The sequence below is a fragment of the Planococcus citri genome, chromosome 2, assembly GCF_950023065.1.
Source record: "Planococcus citri chromosome 2, ihPlaCitr1.1, whole genome shotgun sequence".
Lineage (NCBI taxonomy): Eukaryota > Metazoa > Arthropoda > Insecta > Hemiptera > Pseudococcidae > Planococcus > Planococcus citri.
In genome coordinates this window covers 19,792,096-19,807,910 of record NC_088678.1, presented here as the reverse complement: position 1 = coordinate 19,807,910, position 15,815 = coordinate 19,792,096, and the positions used below count along the sequence as shown (strand labels likewise).

At 34.5% G+C, this 15,815-nt stretch overlaps 2 protein-coding genes and 1 long non-coding RNA gene across 3 annotated transcripts in view; 2 read left to right on the top strand and 1 right to left on the bottom strand.

The window, feature by feature from the left end:
- Positions 1-15,815, bottom strand: part of LOC135834926 (uncharacterized) — a 404,651-nt gene that overhangs the window by 85,877 nt on the left and 302,959 nt on the right. The window lies entirely within an intron of this gene.
- LOC135834928 (uncharacterized) lies at positions 8,304-9,703 on the top strand. Its single transcript, XM_065348921.1, has 5 exons — positions 8,304-8,595; positions 8,780-8,895; positions 8,982-9,120; positions 9,290-9,349; positions 9,522-9,703. The coding sequence occupies exons 1-5, from the start codon at positions 8,535-8,537 to the stop codon at positions 9,578-9,580; spliced, it is 435 nt and encodes a 144-aa protein (XP_065204993.1). The 5' UTR covers positions 8,304-8,534; the 3' UTR covers positions 9,581-9,703.
- On the top strand, positions 10,722-13,886 carry LOC135834929 (uncharacterized). Its single transcript, XR_010556793.1, has 5 exons — positions 10,722-10,952; positions 11,908-12,020; positions 12,887-13,002; positions 13,418-13,553; positions 13,631-13,886. It is a non-coding gene; the product is annotated as an uncharacterized LOC135834929 (long non-coding RNA).

Below are 15,815 nucleotides of genomic sequence, written 5' to 3'. Positions count from 1 at the left end.
CAGACAGATACATAATTATTTCGAGTGATTTTGTTTGAATTGTACAAAAAAATTCCTAAGGGCTTATGGATAAATTCAAAAATTCTGAATAAGTCAAAATCCACTCAAGAGACCCAAAACTATAAAGATTTGAAATTTTAGTTGCTCGCATTGTTTTTTTTTATTTTTGGTAAATTTTTGAAAACCAATGAATCGACCATTTTCGTCGATTTATGAATTTAAAAGAGATGGGAGGAGGTAGGTAATTCTGCAGTAAAATGAATGAAAATCAGTCTCGAAACTAATGTCAACTCCCTCGAACTAAATGTCACCGTATTTATCCATGGGAAGGGGGAAGGGGTGTCAGTCCGATTTTCGCCCCCCCCCCCCCCCAAGTTTTGGAATCTCTCCAAAAGCTACCGAAATTTATTTGGGCAGCTGAAACTCGAGCTATTGCTTATTCTCGACATATTCAGTGAGTTCAATTCACATAATATTATTATGGTAAATTTTTAAACGGTCATCGCGTGTGATTCTACCCTTTTTTTCTTCTTCGAGTATTCATATAAGTAGGTAAGAATACTTAGGTAGGTACTCACCTAAAAATCGGCCCAAATGTAGGTTAACTCATTGAACAGGTTGAGATTCAGCACGTTTCGATATTTAGACAGTAAAGTGAGAATTTCTGCCCCTTTTGGAGAAATTGAAAAATTCTGGAGAAATCGAAAATTGCGCTGGAGACTCCAGGATAGCCAGAAATTATGAACCTCATATGGGAAGAGTACAGGTTACCGAATTTTAGGATCGATTACTAAATAAATTATGTATTTTCTGTTTTTAAAACAATAAATTGCCCATTGAAATCCATTTTGTATTTTCAAAAATTCATCAAAAAACGAAAGATTAATTTAATCTAGAGAAAATTTTGGTTATGAAAGTTCCAGGCCACGCTATATAGTCGGGGGGGAGGGGCCATGCATAAGGATTTATTGCACCCCGTCCCTCCCCCCGCCGATCCACTGGGGCAACTTTTTTCTTATAGAGGTAGTCCTAAGGTCGTTGTCCTAAAAAAAAGTGGCCCTATTTTAAAAAATGGCCATTTTTATTGGCAGGTCAGCCGAAATCACACCGAACAAAAGTAGATGGAAAGAGCAGGCAAAAATTTATCATATGTCAAAATTTCAAGTGTTGAAGTGCCTTTTTCGATTTTTGGTGAATTTTTGAAAATCTTGAGGCCAAAAATGAGGGAAAAAATCAAAATTTTACCAAATCAACTTAGAGAACTGAATTTTGTATATACCCTATTTTTGACTTTCCAAATTGATAGGAAACTGTTTCATACCGTTTTGAGTAGTTCTGGAGCCTCCAGCAGATTTTTGAAACTTTAAATTCCTGCAAAATTTCATCAAATGGAGTTGGAAAGCCGAAATGTACTCTGAAAACTAATTTCAATAAGCTACTAAGGCGACTACAGGTGGATTTCAAGTCGTTTTGGAGCCTCCAGCGACTTTTTGAAAATTCCTGGAGCCTCCAGCAGATTTTTGAAACTTCAAAATTTCATAAAATTTCAATAAATTGAGATGGAAAGATGAAATTTACTCTCAACTCCAATTTTAACACGCTCTGAAGACGACTTCAGGTGGGTTCAAGTCATTCTGGAGCCTCCAGCAGATTTTTAAAACTTGAATTTTCACGAAATGTCATCAAATGCGGTTGGAAGGCCAAACTTCTTTCTGCAAACTATTTTCAATAGCTATGAAGTCGACTGCAGATGGATTTCAAGTCGTTTTGGAGCCTCCAGCGACTTTTTGAAAATTTTTGGAGCCTCCAGTAGATTTTTGAAACTTCAAAATTTCATAAAATTTCATTAAATTGAGATGGAAAGCTGAAATTTACTCTAAACTCCAATTTTAACACGCTCTGAAGACGACTTCAGGTGGGTTAAAGTCATTCTGGAGCCTCCAGCAGATTTTTAAAACTTGAATTTTCACGAAATGTCATCAAATGCGGTTGGAAGGCCAAACTTCATTCTGCAAACTATTTTCAATACACGCTATGAAGTCGACCGCAGATGGATTTCAAGTCGTTTTGGAGCCTCCAGCGACTTTTTGAAAATTTCTGGAGCCTCCAGCAGATTTTCGAAACTTTAAAATTTCACAAAATTTCATCAAATTGAGATGGAAAGCTGAAATTTACTCTCAACTCTAATTTTAACACGCTCTGAAGACGACTTCAGGTAGATTCAAGTTATTCTGGAGCCTCCAGCAGATTTTTAAAACTTGAATCACGAAATGCCATCAAATGCGGTTGGAAGGCCAAACTTCATTCTGCAAACTATTTTCAATACGCTATGAAGTCGACTGCAGATGGATTTCAAGTCGTTTTGGAGCCTCCAGCGACTTTTTGAACATTTCTGGAGCCTCCAGCAGATTTTTGAAACTTTAAATTTTCATAACATTTCGTCAAATCGAGATGGAAAGCTGAAATTTACACTACACTCCAACTTTAACACCCTCTGAAAACGACTTCAGCTGGGTTCAAGTCATTCTGGAGCCTCCAGCAGATTTTTAAAACTTGAATTTCCGCGAAATTTAATCAAATGCGGTTGGAAGGCCAAACTTCATTCTGCAAACTATTTTCAATACGTTATGAAGTCGACTGCAGATGGGTTTCAAGTCGTTTTGGAGCCTCCAGCGACTTTTTGAAAATTTCTGGAGCCTCCAGAAGATTTTTGAAACTTTAAAATTTCACAAAATTTCATCAAATTGAGATGGAAAGCTGAAATTTACTCTAAACTCCAATTTTAACACGCTCTGAAGACGACTTCAGGTGGGTTCAAGTCATTCTGGAGCCTCCAGCAGATTTTTAAAACTTGAATTTTCACGAACTGTCAACAAATGCGGTTGGAAGGCCAAACTTCATTCTGCAAACTATTTTCAATACACTATGAAATCGACTGCAGATGGATTTCAAGTCGTTCTGGAGCTTCCAGCGACTTTTTAGAAAGTACTGAAGCCTCCGGTAGGTTTTCGAAAGTTCAAATTTTTACAAAATTTTCTTGACATCGAGTTGGGAAGCCGAAATTTACTCAGTTAATTCGGACAGCTTTTGTAGCATTTTTAAAAAACTGCAGTTTCCAAAAAGGTGTAGAAAGCTCCAAAATGGATTGAAACTGCCTGAAATCTATTTCGGAATAATGCGAAAAATAGAGTATCAACTGAATGTTATCTTTCTACCTCAAACGGAGGCGGAAGCGATTTTTAAAATTTTCAAACAAGTACTATGAAATCGATGCACAAAAATAAGTTTCAAACTGGAGTAAACCGATCAAAAAAAAAAATAGCGGATACTTCACCGATCATGAAGGTCATTAACAAGCATCAATCCCGAGCACGCGTGTTTCAGATTATTTGAACAGGTTTCATGGCATTTTTTGGGAAATTAAAATTTTCAAAAAAGTAGCTGGAAGCTTCAAAACCACTTGAAAACACCTGCAGTCGATTTCATATCATATTGAAACCAGTTTGTGGGGTAAATTTCGGCTTTCTAACTGCATTTGATGAAATTTTGTGAAAATTTAAAGTTTCAAAAATCTGCTGGAGGCTCCAGGAATTTAAAAAAAATCGCAGGAGCCTCCAAAATGACTTGAACCCACCTGAAGTCGTCTTCAGAGAGTGTTAAAATTAGGGTGCAGAGTAAATTTCAGCTTTCCATCTCCGTTTGATGAAATGTGAAAATTTAAAGTTTCAAAAATCTGCTGGAGGCTCCAGAACTATTCAAAATGGTTTGAAATAGTTCCCAATCGATTTGGCAGGTCAAAAATAGGGTATATTTCAAATTTCAGGTTTCTAGGTCAATTTTCTACAATTTTGATACCCCTCATCCCCTTTTTGTCCAAAAATTTGATTATCAGAAATTAATCAATTGGGACCGACGATGAATTTTTGCATTTCTCGTGCTCGGATAACCGCGACGATGGGTAGTAGATACCTACATATTAAACTCAAAGTACATTGTGTAACCAACATTGGTAATTACATAGGTATCTCGTCATCATCCCTAAATTTATATACTCGACATTCAAATCTAATACAATAGAAAACAGGCAGACTTGACAACAGTAATTTAAATTAGATATAAAGACACACACACCAAGCAGAAGCAAGTAGAGAGGTACATATGTTTGTAATACATATCTAGATGGATACTTTGCTTGTCCTTGTGTCTCTTGATGAAACCTACTTCACGTTTTAATGATACGATCCGCATACAAAATTCACCTACACACACATCGTAATGTGTGTTCGTGGTCATTACGACAAATAAGTCTGACCAAAAGAGATCCTCACCAGGTACGTGCGTCCATTGTGTACTACCTCTACTTGTCTACATGTTTCACATAACAGCAGCAGCTATCCTAGCTATGCCGTTATTTCACGGTTGAAAGAGACGCGAAAGACAAACTAGAGACGGGTTGTTTTCAATTTCGGCGGTGCAAGAGCTGCTGCAGATGAAATACGAACCACAGCCACAGATGACGAAGTAATCGTGTAAAGGGGTACAATCGAGACGAGTTGAAGCCAGCCTTGTGTGTGAACTGTGGCTAGCGAAAGCCCGACACACGCGGATAAAGGGTTAATTGAAGAAAGCTTTGTTAACTGAAGGGTGTTCCGAGTCTGACCATGGCTTGTGTTATTATATGCCGCGAAATTGACTCAGCGTAGGACAACAGAGCCCACCTTTGGAAAGGTGAAGTATGTCCTGTACACTATGCGTACAGTTAACGCTGGTTTAATCAAAGCGTAGATATATTATTATTTCACCGCGCTTCGTCCTCTATTCTTATTACACTGTTTCCCATTTTATGACCGTTCGGATAACATTAATATAGTGTAGGTGGTTAGGTAGGTATGTCTGTGTAGCCCAAGTATGCAATGACGAGGATGTGGGCCTTGATAGTACTCGTATTTGAATTATTGTGTGGTGTGGTGTGGTGTGGTGGTGTTTCTCTGTATAAAGTCTAGGTTGGATGCAATTCAATGTGCAGTGGGATGTCATCAAAGAAATGGTAAAGATGTGAAATATTAGAAGAAATATGAGGCGGGGTCCTAGTTCATACTCCATTGCGTGAAAATTTGCCCATCCGCTAAAAAAGACTCTCAAACCATGTGGTTTATTGACGTTTTTTTGACATAGGTACGCTTGAAAAGGCGCTGTTCAGGAAGCAGATTTGTGCACTATTTTGAAAACGGCTGAACCGATTTCGATGAAACTTGAAATCTCACAAAGAATCCACCCTTCCTAACGAATCGTTTACCTATTATAGATAACAAGTGGATCTGTTTTCAAACGAATTGTTTACGTCTATGTAAATTGATTCAATTCCCAGTGAATTGTTCGTGAAAGTATTAATTCATTTAAGGGAATCGTTCATGAACGAATTGATTGATTTTTTGAAAGAACCATTCGCAACCGAATTGATCAATTCTTCAATTTGTGAATATATTCGTTCGCGAATGGTCCGCCAAAAATTATTCAATTCGTTCGCGAATGATTCGCCAAAAATTATTCAATTCGTTCGCGAATGATTCACTAAAAAACTCAATTCGTTCGCGAATGAAATTCACCAAAAATCAAGTAGGTAAATGAATCGATTCGTTCACAAACAAGTCACTTTTATCGAATCAATTTGTTCGCGAATGATTCATCAACTAATAAACAATTCGTTCGCGAATAATTCACCAAAAATCAAGTAAATGAATCGATTCGTTCGCGAACGGATCACTTATACGAATCAATTCGTTTGCAAATGATCCACTAAAAAATTCAATTCGTTCGTGAATGATTCGTCAACTATTAAACAATTTGTTCGCGATTGATTCAACAAAAATCAAAAAAATCAATCGATTCGTTCGCGAACGAGTCACTTATACGAATCGATTCGTTCGCAAACGAGTCACTTATACGAATCAATTCGTTGGCGAACGAGTCACTTATACGAATCAATTCGTTTGCAAATGATCCACTAAAAAATTCAATTCGTTCGTGAATGATTCGTCAACTATTGAACAATTTGTTCGCGATTGATTCAACAAAAATCAAGAAAATCAATCGATTCGTTCGCGAACGAGTCACTTGTACGAATCAATTCGTTGGTGAACGAGTCACTTATACGAATCAATTCTTTCGCGAACGAGTCACTTAAACGAATCGATTCGTTCGCGAACGAGTCACTTACACGAATCGATTCGTTCGCGAACGAGTCACTTATACGAATCAATTCGATCGCGAATGAATCACTTATACGAATCAATTCGTTGGCGAACGAGTCACTTATACGAATCAATTCGTTTGCAAATGATCCACTAAAAAATTCAATTCGTTCGTGAATGATTCGTCAACTATTAAACAATTTGTTAGCGATTGATTCAACAAAAATCAAGAAAATGAATCGAATTGTTCGCAAACCAGTTACTTATACGAATCGATTCTTTCGCGAACGAGTCACTTGTACGAATCAATTCGTTCGCGAGCGAGTCACTTATACGAATCAATTCGTTTGCAAATTATCCAATAAAAAATTTAATTCGTTCGCGAATAATTCACCAAAAATCAAAAAAATGAATCGATTCGTTCGCGAACGAGTCACTTATACGATATGAATCATTCACGAACGAATTGATTTGTATAAGTGACTCGTTCGCGAATGATTCATCAACTATTGATCAATTCGTTCGTGAACGATTCACTTATACGAATCAATTCGTTTGCAAATTATCCAATAAAAAATTTAATTCGTTCGCGAATAATTCACCAAAAATCAAAAAAATGAATCGATTCGTTCGCGAACGAGTCACTTATACGATATGATTCATTCACGAACGAATTGATTTGTATAAGTGACTCGTTCGCGAATGATTCATCAACTATTGATCAATTCGTTCGTGAACGATTCACTTATACGAATCAATTCGTTCGCAAATTATCCACCAAAAAGTTTAATTCGTTAACGAATGATTCACCAAAAATCAAAAAAATGAATCGATTCGTTCGCGAACGAGTCACTTATACGATATGAATCATTCGCGAATGAATTGATTTGTATAAGTGACTCGTCCGCGAATGATTCACCAAAAATCAAAAAAATGAATGGATTTGTTCGCGAACGAGTCACTTGTACGATATGAATCATTCGCGAACGAATTTATTTGTTCAAGTGACTCGTTCGCGAATGATTCACTTATACGAATTAATTCGTTCGCAAATTATCCACTAAAAAATGTAATTCGTTCGCGAATGATTCACCAAAAATCAAAAAAATGAATGGATGCGTTCGCGAACGAGTCACTTATACAATATGAATCATTCGCGAACGAATTGATCTGTATAAGTGACTCGTCCGCGAATGATTCATCAAATATTGATCAATTCGTTCGTGAATGATTCACCAAAAATCAAAAAAATGAATGGATTTGTTCGCGAACGATTCACTTATACGAATCAATTCGTTCGCAAATTATCCACTAAAAAATGTAATTCGTTCGCGAATGATTCACCAAAAATCAAAAAAATGAATGGATTCGTTCGCGAACGAGTCACTTATACGATATGAATCATTCACGAACGAATTGATTTGTATAAGTGACTCGTTCGCGAATGATTCATCAACTATTGATCAATTCGTTCGCGAGTGATTCACCAAAAATTATTCAATTCGTTCGCGAGTGATTCACCTAGAAATCAATCAATTTGTTCAATCGCCAATCGGTTGTGAATGATTCGATTCGATTGCATGAGTAGGTAAATAGTACAATTGCTATACAAAATGTTCCAAAAAAAGTGATTCAATTTGTTCGTAAACGATTTCGCATTTGATTAAAAGTCGTTCTTCTCACGCATAATGTTTGAGTATTTTCAATTCTCCAAAATTTATGCCCCTAAAAAACTTTTACATTCAGTGCGAGTGGAGGCATTTTTTGAGCTAATTCGACTAGACTATAATTTTTACAATAAGGCGAAAACATAAATTTTAGCAGCTCAAAATCGAACTATGGCTTATTCTCAACTTGTCTAATTAGTTCCTTTACAATATTTTTGTGGACTATCGAGACGGACATTTCGAGTGGTTCAGTTAAAAATTATTCTCGATGTGTTGTCCACCTAGAAATCGGTTCAAAAATAAAATTAATCTTGACCCAATAGGTAGTTGGTATTTTGATCAATTTCCAATTTTAAAAAAGGGATTTTTTTTCTTTAAAACTGGGAATTTTTTGAAAACTTGATTACCAACATTGCACAAAAGAAAAAACATATGTTCTAGACGCACAGTGAAGCTGAATACGACCCACGTTGGTTACAGATTTAGATTTTTATTGTTTCACATCACTTCAGTTTATATTTCTATGTTCCACACGAATGCTTGTATTTTCAAACATTTTCGCATAATTCAACACTTAACGACGTTACATTATTGGTCCATTTTACTATTACATAAGCTGTGTTTTTTCTCAGAGTAGTTTCGTGTTAGCTGTACCTACTTCAAAAACGATACAAAAATGATGCGACATTGGTCTACTTTACTAATAATATTGATTGCATGTGCATCATATTCTCTTGGTAAGTCATGAAAAAATTATTAATATTGATGTGTTTTAATTTCTCTATACTTAAACTAAGAGAACTGCGCAATTGATATTCTTATCAAATTAAGATCATCCATCTTGAAATTTAATTTCAGCTAAAAATGTTATCAATTTCCTTCTTTCAAAGTTTAAAATTAATCTCTGATAAATTTTTACAGGAGTGCTGATCTCTTACCCACATAATTCTGTGGTAAATTTCAGTCCAGGAGAAAACATTTCTCTCACCTGTTCCGGATTAGAGGAAGTTCAGTGGGAAGTCGATAGCCCACCTTTGGTAAGTTTTTTTTCCTATATTGCCCTTAAAACTGAGTTTTTCAAGCGAGAAAAAAATTCATTAAACACTGACAATTCTCCTTCTAGGGTGTGTATTCAGTACGAGTAGAGACTCCAAAGAGAAAAATTCTTGAGATAGTAAACGCCACTACTGATAACACTGGAGTGTACAAATGTTATCCAATCAAACGCAAGGTCGAGTTCTCGAAAATTTACCTTTCTGCTGGTAAGACTGCTTAATCACAAACTTAAAAAATCATTTGATGTAGATACCTAGGTACCTATTTGATTCTACTCGAGACATTGATACCTACTTTTACTTCGATTTTAGAACTAAAATATAAAGTAGGTAATCACTAAACTGTAAATGTCATTACCAGTGCATGATTTTTTAGTTTCAGTTCGGCCTGAAAAATCCGAAAATAATGCAACAACATCAGCGCCCCCTTCTACTGGTAAGGCTGCTTCATTATAAACTTGAAGTCATTTAATCTAGATACCTATTTGCTTCTACTCGAGACATTGATACTTTTACTTCGATTTTAGAACTGGAATATGAAATACAAATAGATATAATCACTAAACTATATAAATGTCATTACCACTGCATGATTTTTTTGTTTTCAGTTCGACCTGAAAAATCAGAGAATAATGGAACAGCACCAGAACCATCAAAAGTCAATTAGTGATTTTTGTATTAAGTGGATCAAAATTTAAAAATATTATCCTATCAAACCATGAACTTTGAAAATATGTAAAATCAAATTATATGTATTATACTTCGATAATCATAAAATTCTATTTAGCTACCTGTCGCAATCTTTTATTTTAAGCTATGGAATTAATATTTCATGTAGGTAAGTACATATTACCTATATGAAGGCAAATGTGTGCCAAACGAAGACGTGGGTAAGAGGTGTCTTTACCCTCCCACACCCACCATAAAGCAGAAAACTTAAGGGGAAAATTTGTGAATTTTTGAAAAAAATCTGGTGAGTTGGAAAAAATTGGGAAGTTTGGGAAAGCGAATATTCGAAAGTTTTTGTCCTCGCTTTATTTGGGTCCAATCATTTTTCTCTTCTCTTTCTCCTAACAATAAGTTAGAGAGTAAAAAACTGACTTCTCACGACAAAAATACCTAATTTTGTTTTACTCGACATTTTCCAAAAATAAAAAAAGCCAAAGCTGCCAAAGTCCTAAATTCTGCTGAAATATCAAAATATGCAATATTTTTCACCAAAAATTTGGAAACAATAATGTCTCATTTTTGGAAAAATTGCTGTTTTTTTTTAACAAAAAAAAATAAGATATGGTGGTACGAATGTTCTGTTCTCTTTTTAATTTGATTTTCAAGGTCCAAAAACCTGAAAAAAATTAGAAAAAACTTCAATTTTTGATTTTTGATTTTAGTATTAACTTTGCAATAGAACAATTCAAATGTTTAGTCACGTATAAAAGCATCGTTTTTGAACACTTGAAATTATTCAACACCCATTTTTGTTTCCAACTCCCCCTTACAAATTTATTCCAAGCTATATCTGGCTAATTGGCATAAAAATACTGGAGGGAGGGGGGATACTCAAATCAAAACCGAATACGAAGTTCATGCTTTCAAAATTAAATTACCTCTCACAATACTGCAAATAGAGGGCTGAAGAAAAATTTGAAAAAAAATTTCTCTGGAGGTGGCGCGCTTACTAACGTCATCAGACTGCATTCAGTAACTACGCACAATTCATTATACTCGAGATATTTTTAAACAGACGATCGTTTAGAAACAAAACAAAAAACATCTGTAAGAATTCAACTAGCGATATAACACAGAACAGAACTCGTGTTACGATTTTAACGCCGAGTAAAAGTAAACCTGAATACGGACTACCCATGATGATAAATTCCCTGTTGGTTGCTTTTTCATCGCTTCACTTCGATTTTTACTTCAACTGTATCGATACTTTGTTCGATGTGTTACGATTTCTTCTGCAGTGCCTATAACTATTCGTGATATTTTTCTAGATTTCTTTCAACTGTAGATACCATAGTTGCATTTATTCTTCGGTAAGCTGCTAATACAATTACGATTATAATTTTCATTTTATTTTATTTTGAAGGAATTTTCAAAAAAGAAAGAGTGTGTGAGAGAGAGAGAAGAGGACAGGAATAAACGAATCTTTTTATATATTTTTTTTTAAATCAATTATCCAGTTCAAGTTTTTAGAATATTGCAGCGTAATTAAATTTTGACTGCAAAAATTTGCGATTATGTGACCCAATTCAAAAATCAAACTCACATGGCTTCAATTGATAAATTTCTTTTTATTTTTAAATGCCAATTTTGAGTCAACAAGCTTTTCTAAACAACGAAGGCATCCCAAATCCAGAAAACATGCAAGAATCCATTATGTACATCAGCTCAAAGTTCAAGTGTTGAAGTGCATTTTTTAATTTTTAGTGAATTTTTTGAAAATCAAAGGGTCAAAAAACTATTAAAAAAATCAAGATCTTCCTTAATGGACTGAGAAAGCTGAAATTTAGTACCTATCAATTCTATTCTCGACAACCCAAATCAATTGAAAATGGATTCCAACAATTTCGAGCAGTTCTTGGGAGCTTTGATAGATTTTTAAAACTTCAAATTTCAACATAATTTTACCAAAATAATTTGAAAAGCAAAACTTTACTATATACCCTAATTTCAATTTATGTTGAGTCGATTTCATGGTAATTTTAACGACCGTTCTGGAGCCTCCAGAACATCTTCATATCAGCTTCAATCAACTCTCCAAATCGCATTTAAAACAATGAGTTGTTCTGCATGTTTCAATGAATTCAATTTGAATACAGATTGCTTAAGTCAAAATTTTAAAAAGTAATCAGGTACAAATAGTATCTATGTACCTATTTTTCGTAAGTAGGTACATTTGTGAGTGACGAAATTTGTCCATTTCATCGTTAGGTACCGTTTTTGAATCTACATATTTAAATCTATAGTAGGTACCTATTTATTTTTCAGAGTTGTGCTTCTGCTACTTATACTCCAGATACCTACATACAAGAAAATGATCTCATATTCTTCCATTCTACTAACGATATTGATCACATGCTCTGTGTACGAGTATTCTCTCGGTAAGTAGACAAAACGTTTATGAATTTCGAACTTAGAAATATCTTCATTATATGTAGATGTCTTTTCATTTTTTTTAAAGTTTTTTTTTGTATATAAAATAGATTAATTTACTCGCAAGAGAACCTCTCAAGGTGTCCTCCTAGCTCTAATGTGAACGAGACAGTAATTTTTGGAAAGAGCGTGGCCTAAAACACCCATAACCAAAATTTCAGAGTCTCAAATTGATTTTTCGATTTTTGACGAATTTTTAGTAATTCTAAATTGGCCATTCTTGACGATTTATGATTATTAAAAAAATAATGTAAAAAAGATTGTTTTTTTTTCACCAACACATTTTCAACGGTAAAAGTGAAGAATGCGATGGTCACAAAAGAACACGTATTTCGGGAGCCTGCCTTGAAATCGGCTGAAATGTGGATAAATGTTTGAATAACAGGTTAGGAATAAACCATAAATCGATTTTTTAGCTCCCCAAATCAACTTCTACGCCATCTATCGAAGTTCTAAAATTCTGGAGAAATAGAAAATCAAGTTGAAGGCTCCAGAATGGCTCGAAACTGTGAAATTTGGATTAGGGGAGGGTGGTTGATTTAGATTCAGGACATATTTTCATCATTTTCACTAAATAAGTAACTTGATGACAATTTTTTTGTTCAAGGCATAAGTTGCTAAATTCCAAAAAAATTGTAAATTTTCTAAAAATCACCAAAAATCGAAAAATTAATTTCAGGCACCTGAAATTTTGTTAATGGAGGTTTCAGATCATGTTCTTTTCAAAAATATCGGTCCCATTAAAATTGAAGCCAGGTACCTCAAAAGGGTTCCCTGATCAGAAATACCGATATCTCTAGTTCAATTTTTACAGGTATGCAACTCTCTTACCAAAATTACACTCGGTTTTTCTTTCGTCCAAGAGAAAACATCACTATTACGTGCATTGGTGAAGAAGAGGTTACGTGGGAGATTCAGACCTCATCCCAAGTAAGCTCTTTTTCAATTTTCATTAATCAAGGACAGATTTCTCATTGTCTTTCTCTTACATAATCTTATTCTGAAATATTTTTCCTAATTTTATCAAAATTCGAAAACTTTGGGAAAAATTATTCGAGTAGGGCTCTTCGTTGATTTGATGGTCACTTCTCTACTGGTCAGGAGGGTGTTTTTTTGTGTTTGTTTCTCCGTATGAACACATTTCTTATGACCAATTGACCAAGTCAGTTTACCTATTTATTTTTTAATGTATTTTTTCACTAATTTAGACGTGGTTTTTTTTTTCTTTTCTTTTCTATTCTTTCATTTCATTTACTTTTTTGACCAAAAGCATTAAGTATCAAATTCCTAAATCAAGACAAGGTAAATAAATTTATGCGAAAAAACCAATCATTTATGTTTTCAGGCTAATTATTCAATCAGGGCGGAAACTCCAAGAAGAAAAGTGTTTGAAATAAGAAATGCTACAATTTTGAATGCTGCAACTTGCATATGTCGATCAAATAAAACTAACGAGCACATGTTGCTTTTGATAGACCCTGGTAAGGCTACCTGAAACAAATGATTCCTCTTACTTGGTTATTATAATTCTCACCAAAGTATGATTTCTTGTTTTCAGACTTGGTTCAGTTCGAATATGAAAGGCCAGAAAATATCGCATGTCTATTAGAAATGGATTATGGTGCATTCAGTTAGATCAGATACTCTTTTCATTTCATTTTATTCCTCCGATACACTTCTTTTCTAGTATACATATTACGTCTAATAATGATTTCTATTGATATTCAGATATCCACATATGTATTTAGGAATTGTGGAATTTAAAATTAGACTACTTATATGTAATTTGTGAATTAAAACATTGGAAACAGCTAGATCTTACCCATTGATCTTACCTATACGTTGATTTATATAAAATTCATTCTAAAAATCACCAAGAACATTTTTAGGTAAGTATTAAAAATTACTGACAAGGGAACCTCTTGAGGTGTCCACCTCCGATTTGAACGGGACCTCAATTTTTGGAAAGAGCATGTTCTAAAACTCCCAAATCCTAATTTTCAGCTGCCCAAAGTTCACTTTTCGATTTTTGGCGAATTTTTGAAAATCCAAAATAGACTATTTTGGTGATTTATGCTTTTTTTTAAAAGTACGTACTTGATCAATAAAAATGGCCAAAATAAGTCCCAAAATTAATATTAATTACCCAAATCCAAATTTCACCATTTCCAGCCATATTCTGGAGCCTCCAGCGCTATTTTTCGATTTCTCCAGAATTTTGAATTTGCTCCAGAAGGCGTGAATATGAAGTTGGGCAGCTAAAAATCGAGTTGTGTGTTATACTCGATCTGTTTAACGAATTTATCCACATTTGAGCCGGTTCTGGAGGGGACACCTCAATGAGTGGTTTTTTGACCAGCTTAAATTTTCTCGCAAACGGGAAGTTTTTGATTTTTGATAATTTTTATTTTGAAAAAAAAAACAGGCCAAAAAACCACTTTTGAGGTGTCACTTCCAGAATCGGCTCAAATGAGGATGAATTCGTTAAGCAGGTCGAGTATAACACACAACTCGATTTTTAGCTGCCCAACTTCATATTCACGCCTTCTGGAGCAAATTCAAAATTCTGGAGAAATTGAAAAATCGCACTGGAGCCTCCAATATGGCTGGAAATGGCGAAATTCGCCCTCGTGAGATTAGTTCATGACAAAATACTGCGATTCGCGCAAATTTCGAAAATTTTCTCGCAAACGGGAAATTTTTGATTTTTGAATTTTTTTATTTTGAAAAAAAGTTGGTCAAAAAACCACTCATTGAGGTATCCCCTCCAGAACCGGCTCAAATGTGGATAAATTCGTTAAACAGGTCGAGTATAACACACAACTCGATTTTTAGCTGCCCAACTTCATGTTCACGCCTTCTGGAGAAAAATTCAAAATTCTGGAGAAATTGAAAAATAGCGCTGGAGGCTCCAGAATGGCTGGAAATGGTGAAATTTGGATTTGGGTAATAAATATTAGTTTTGGGACTTATTTTGACCATTTTTATTGATCAAGTAGTATGTACTTTTTTTTAAAAAAGCATAAATCACCAAAATAGCCAATTTTGAATTTTCAAAAATTCGCCAAAAATCGAAAAACGAACTTGGGCAGCTGAAAATTTGGATTTTGTGGTTTTAGAACATGCTATTTCCGAAAATTGCGGTCCCCTTCAAATCGGAGGCGGACACCTCAAGAAGTTCCCTTGTGAGTGCAAAAAAATTTCATTAGAAATTATCGCGAAAGATTTCCAAACTGAATCATTGAACATTTTTTTGTAAATTCCACGAAAAATTCACTTGAAATCATTCCAAAAAATTTATTCTAAACCGCCACAAAAAAATCACTCGAAATCATTCCAAAAAAATGTCATGTCGTCTCCATTTTAATGGTGGGAATTCTAAATGATTTATTCATTTGTTCATTTATTTATTTAAAATTCTTCAATTTTCATTCAAGGCTACCTACCTATATAAGTACCTATCTAGATTTCTCACTCTTTATTTTAAACAAGTTTGATGAGTTCTTTCACAATCACCTCGTTTGAATAAATATGTACTTTTTTGGGTTAAAATTTTTATAACTTTTTGAAAATTGACCCCCTCCCCCCTCCTTCCTCCCATTCAAACCGTATGTAAATTAGCAAAAGTATAAATTTTAGAGTCAATAACACGCATTTCTGTGCATTAAAATCCATTCTAAGACTCTTCTAGTTTGTTGATCTTAGCATAAATTCAATATCTCACGCTGGTCGTATCGTCATAA

What these genes read in the sequence shown, in the direction of transcription:
- LOC135834928 (XM_065348921.1), top strand. Translation starts at nt 8,535, where the DNA reads ATGATGCGACATTGGTCTACTTTACTAATAATATTGATTGCATGTGCA. An exon ending in ATGTGCATCATATTCTCTTG is followed by an intron (nt 8,596 to 8,779) that starts GTAAGTCATGAA and finishes AAATTTTTACAG; the next exon opens with GAGTGCTGATCTCTTACCCA. An exon ending in GAAAATTTACCTTTCTGCTG is followed by an intron (nt 9,121 to 9,289) that starts GTAAGACTGCTT and finishes ATGATTTTTTAG; the next exon opens with TTTCAGTTCGGCCTGAAAAA.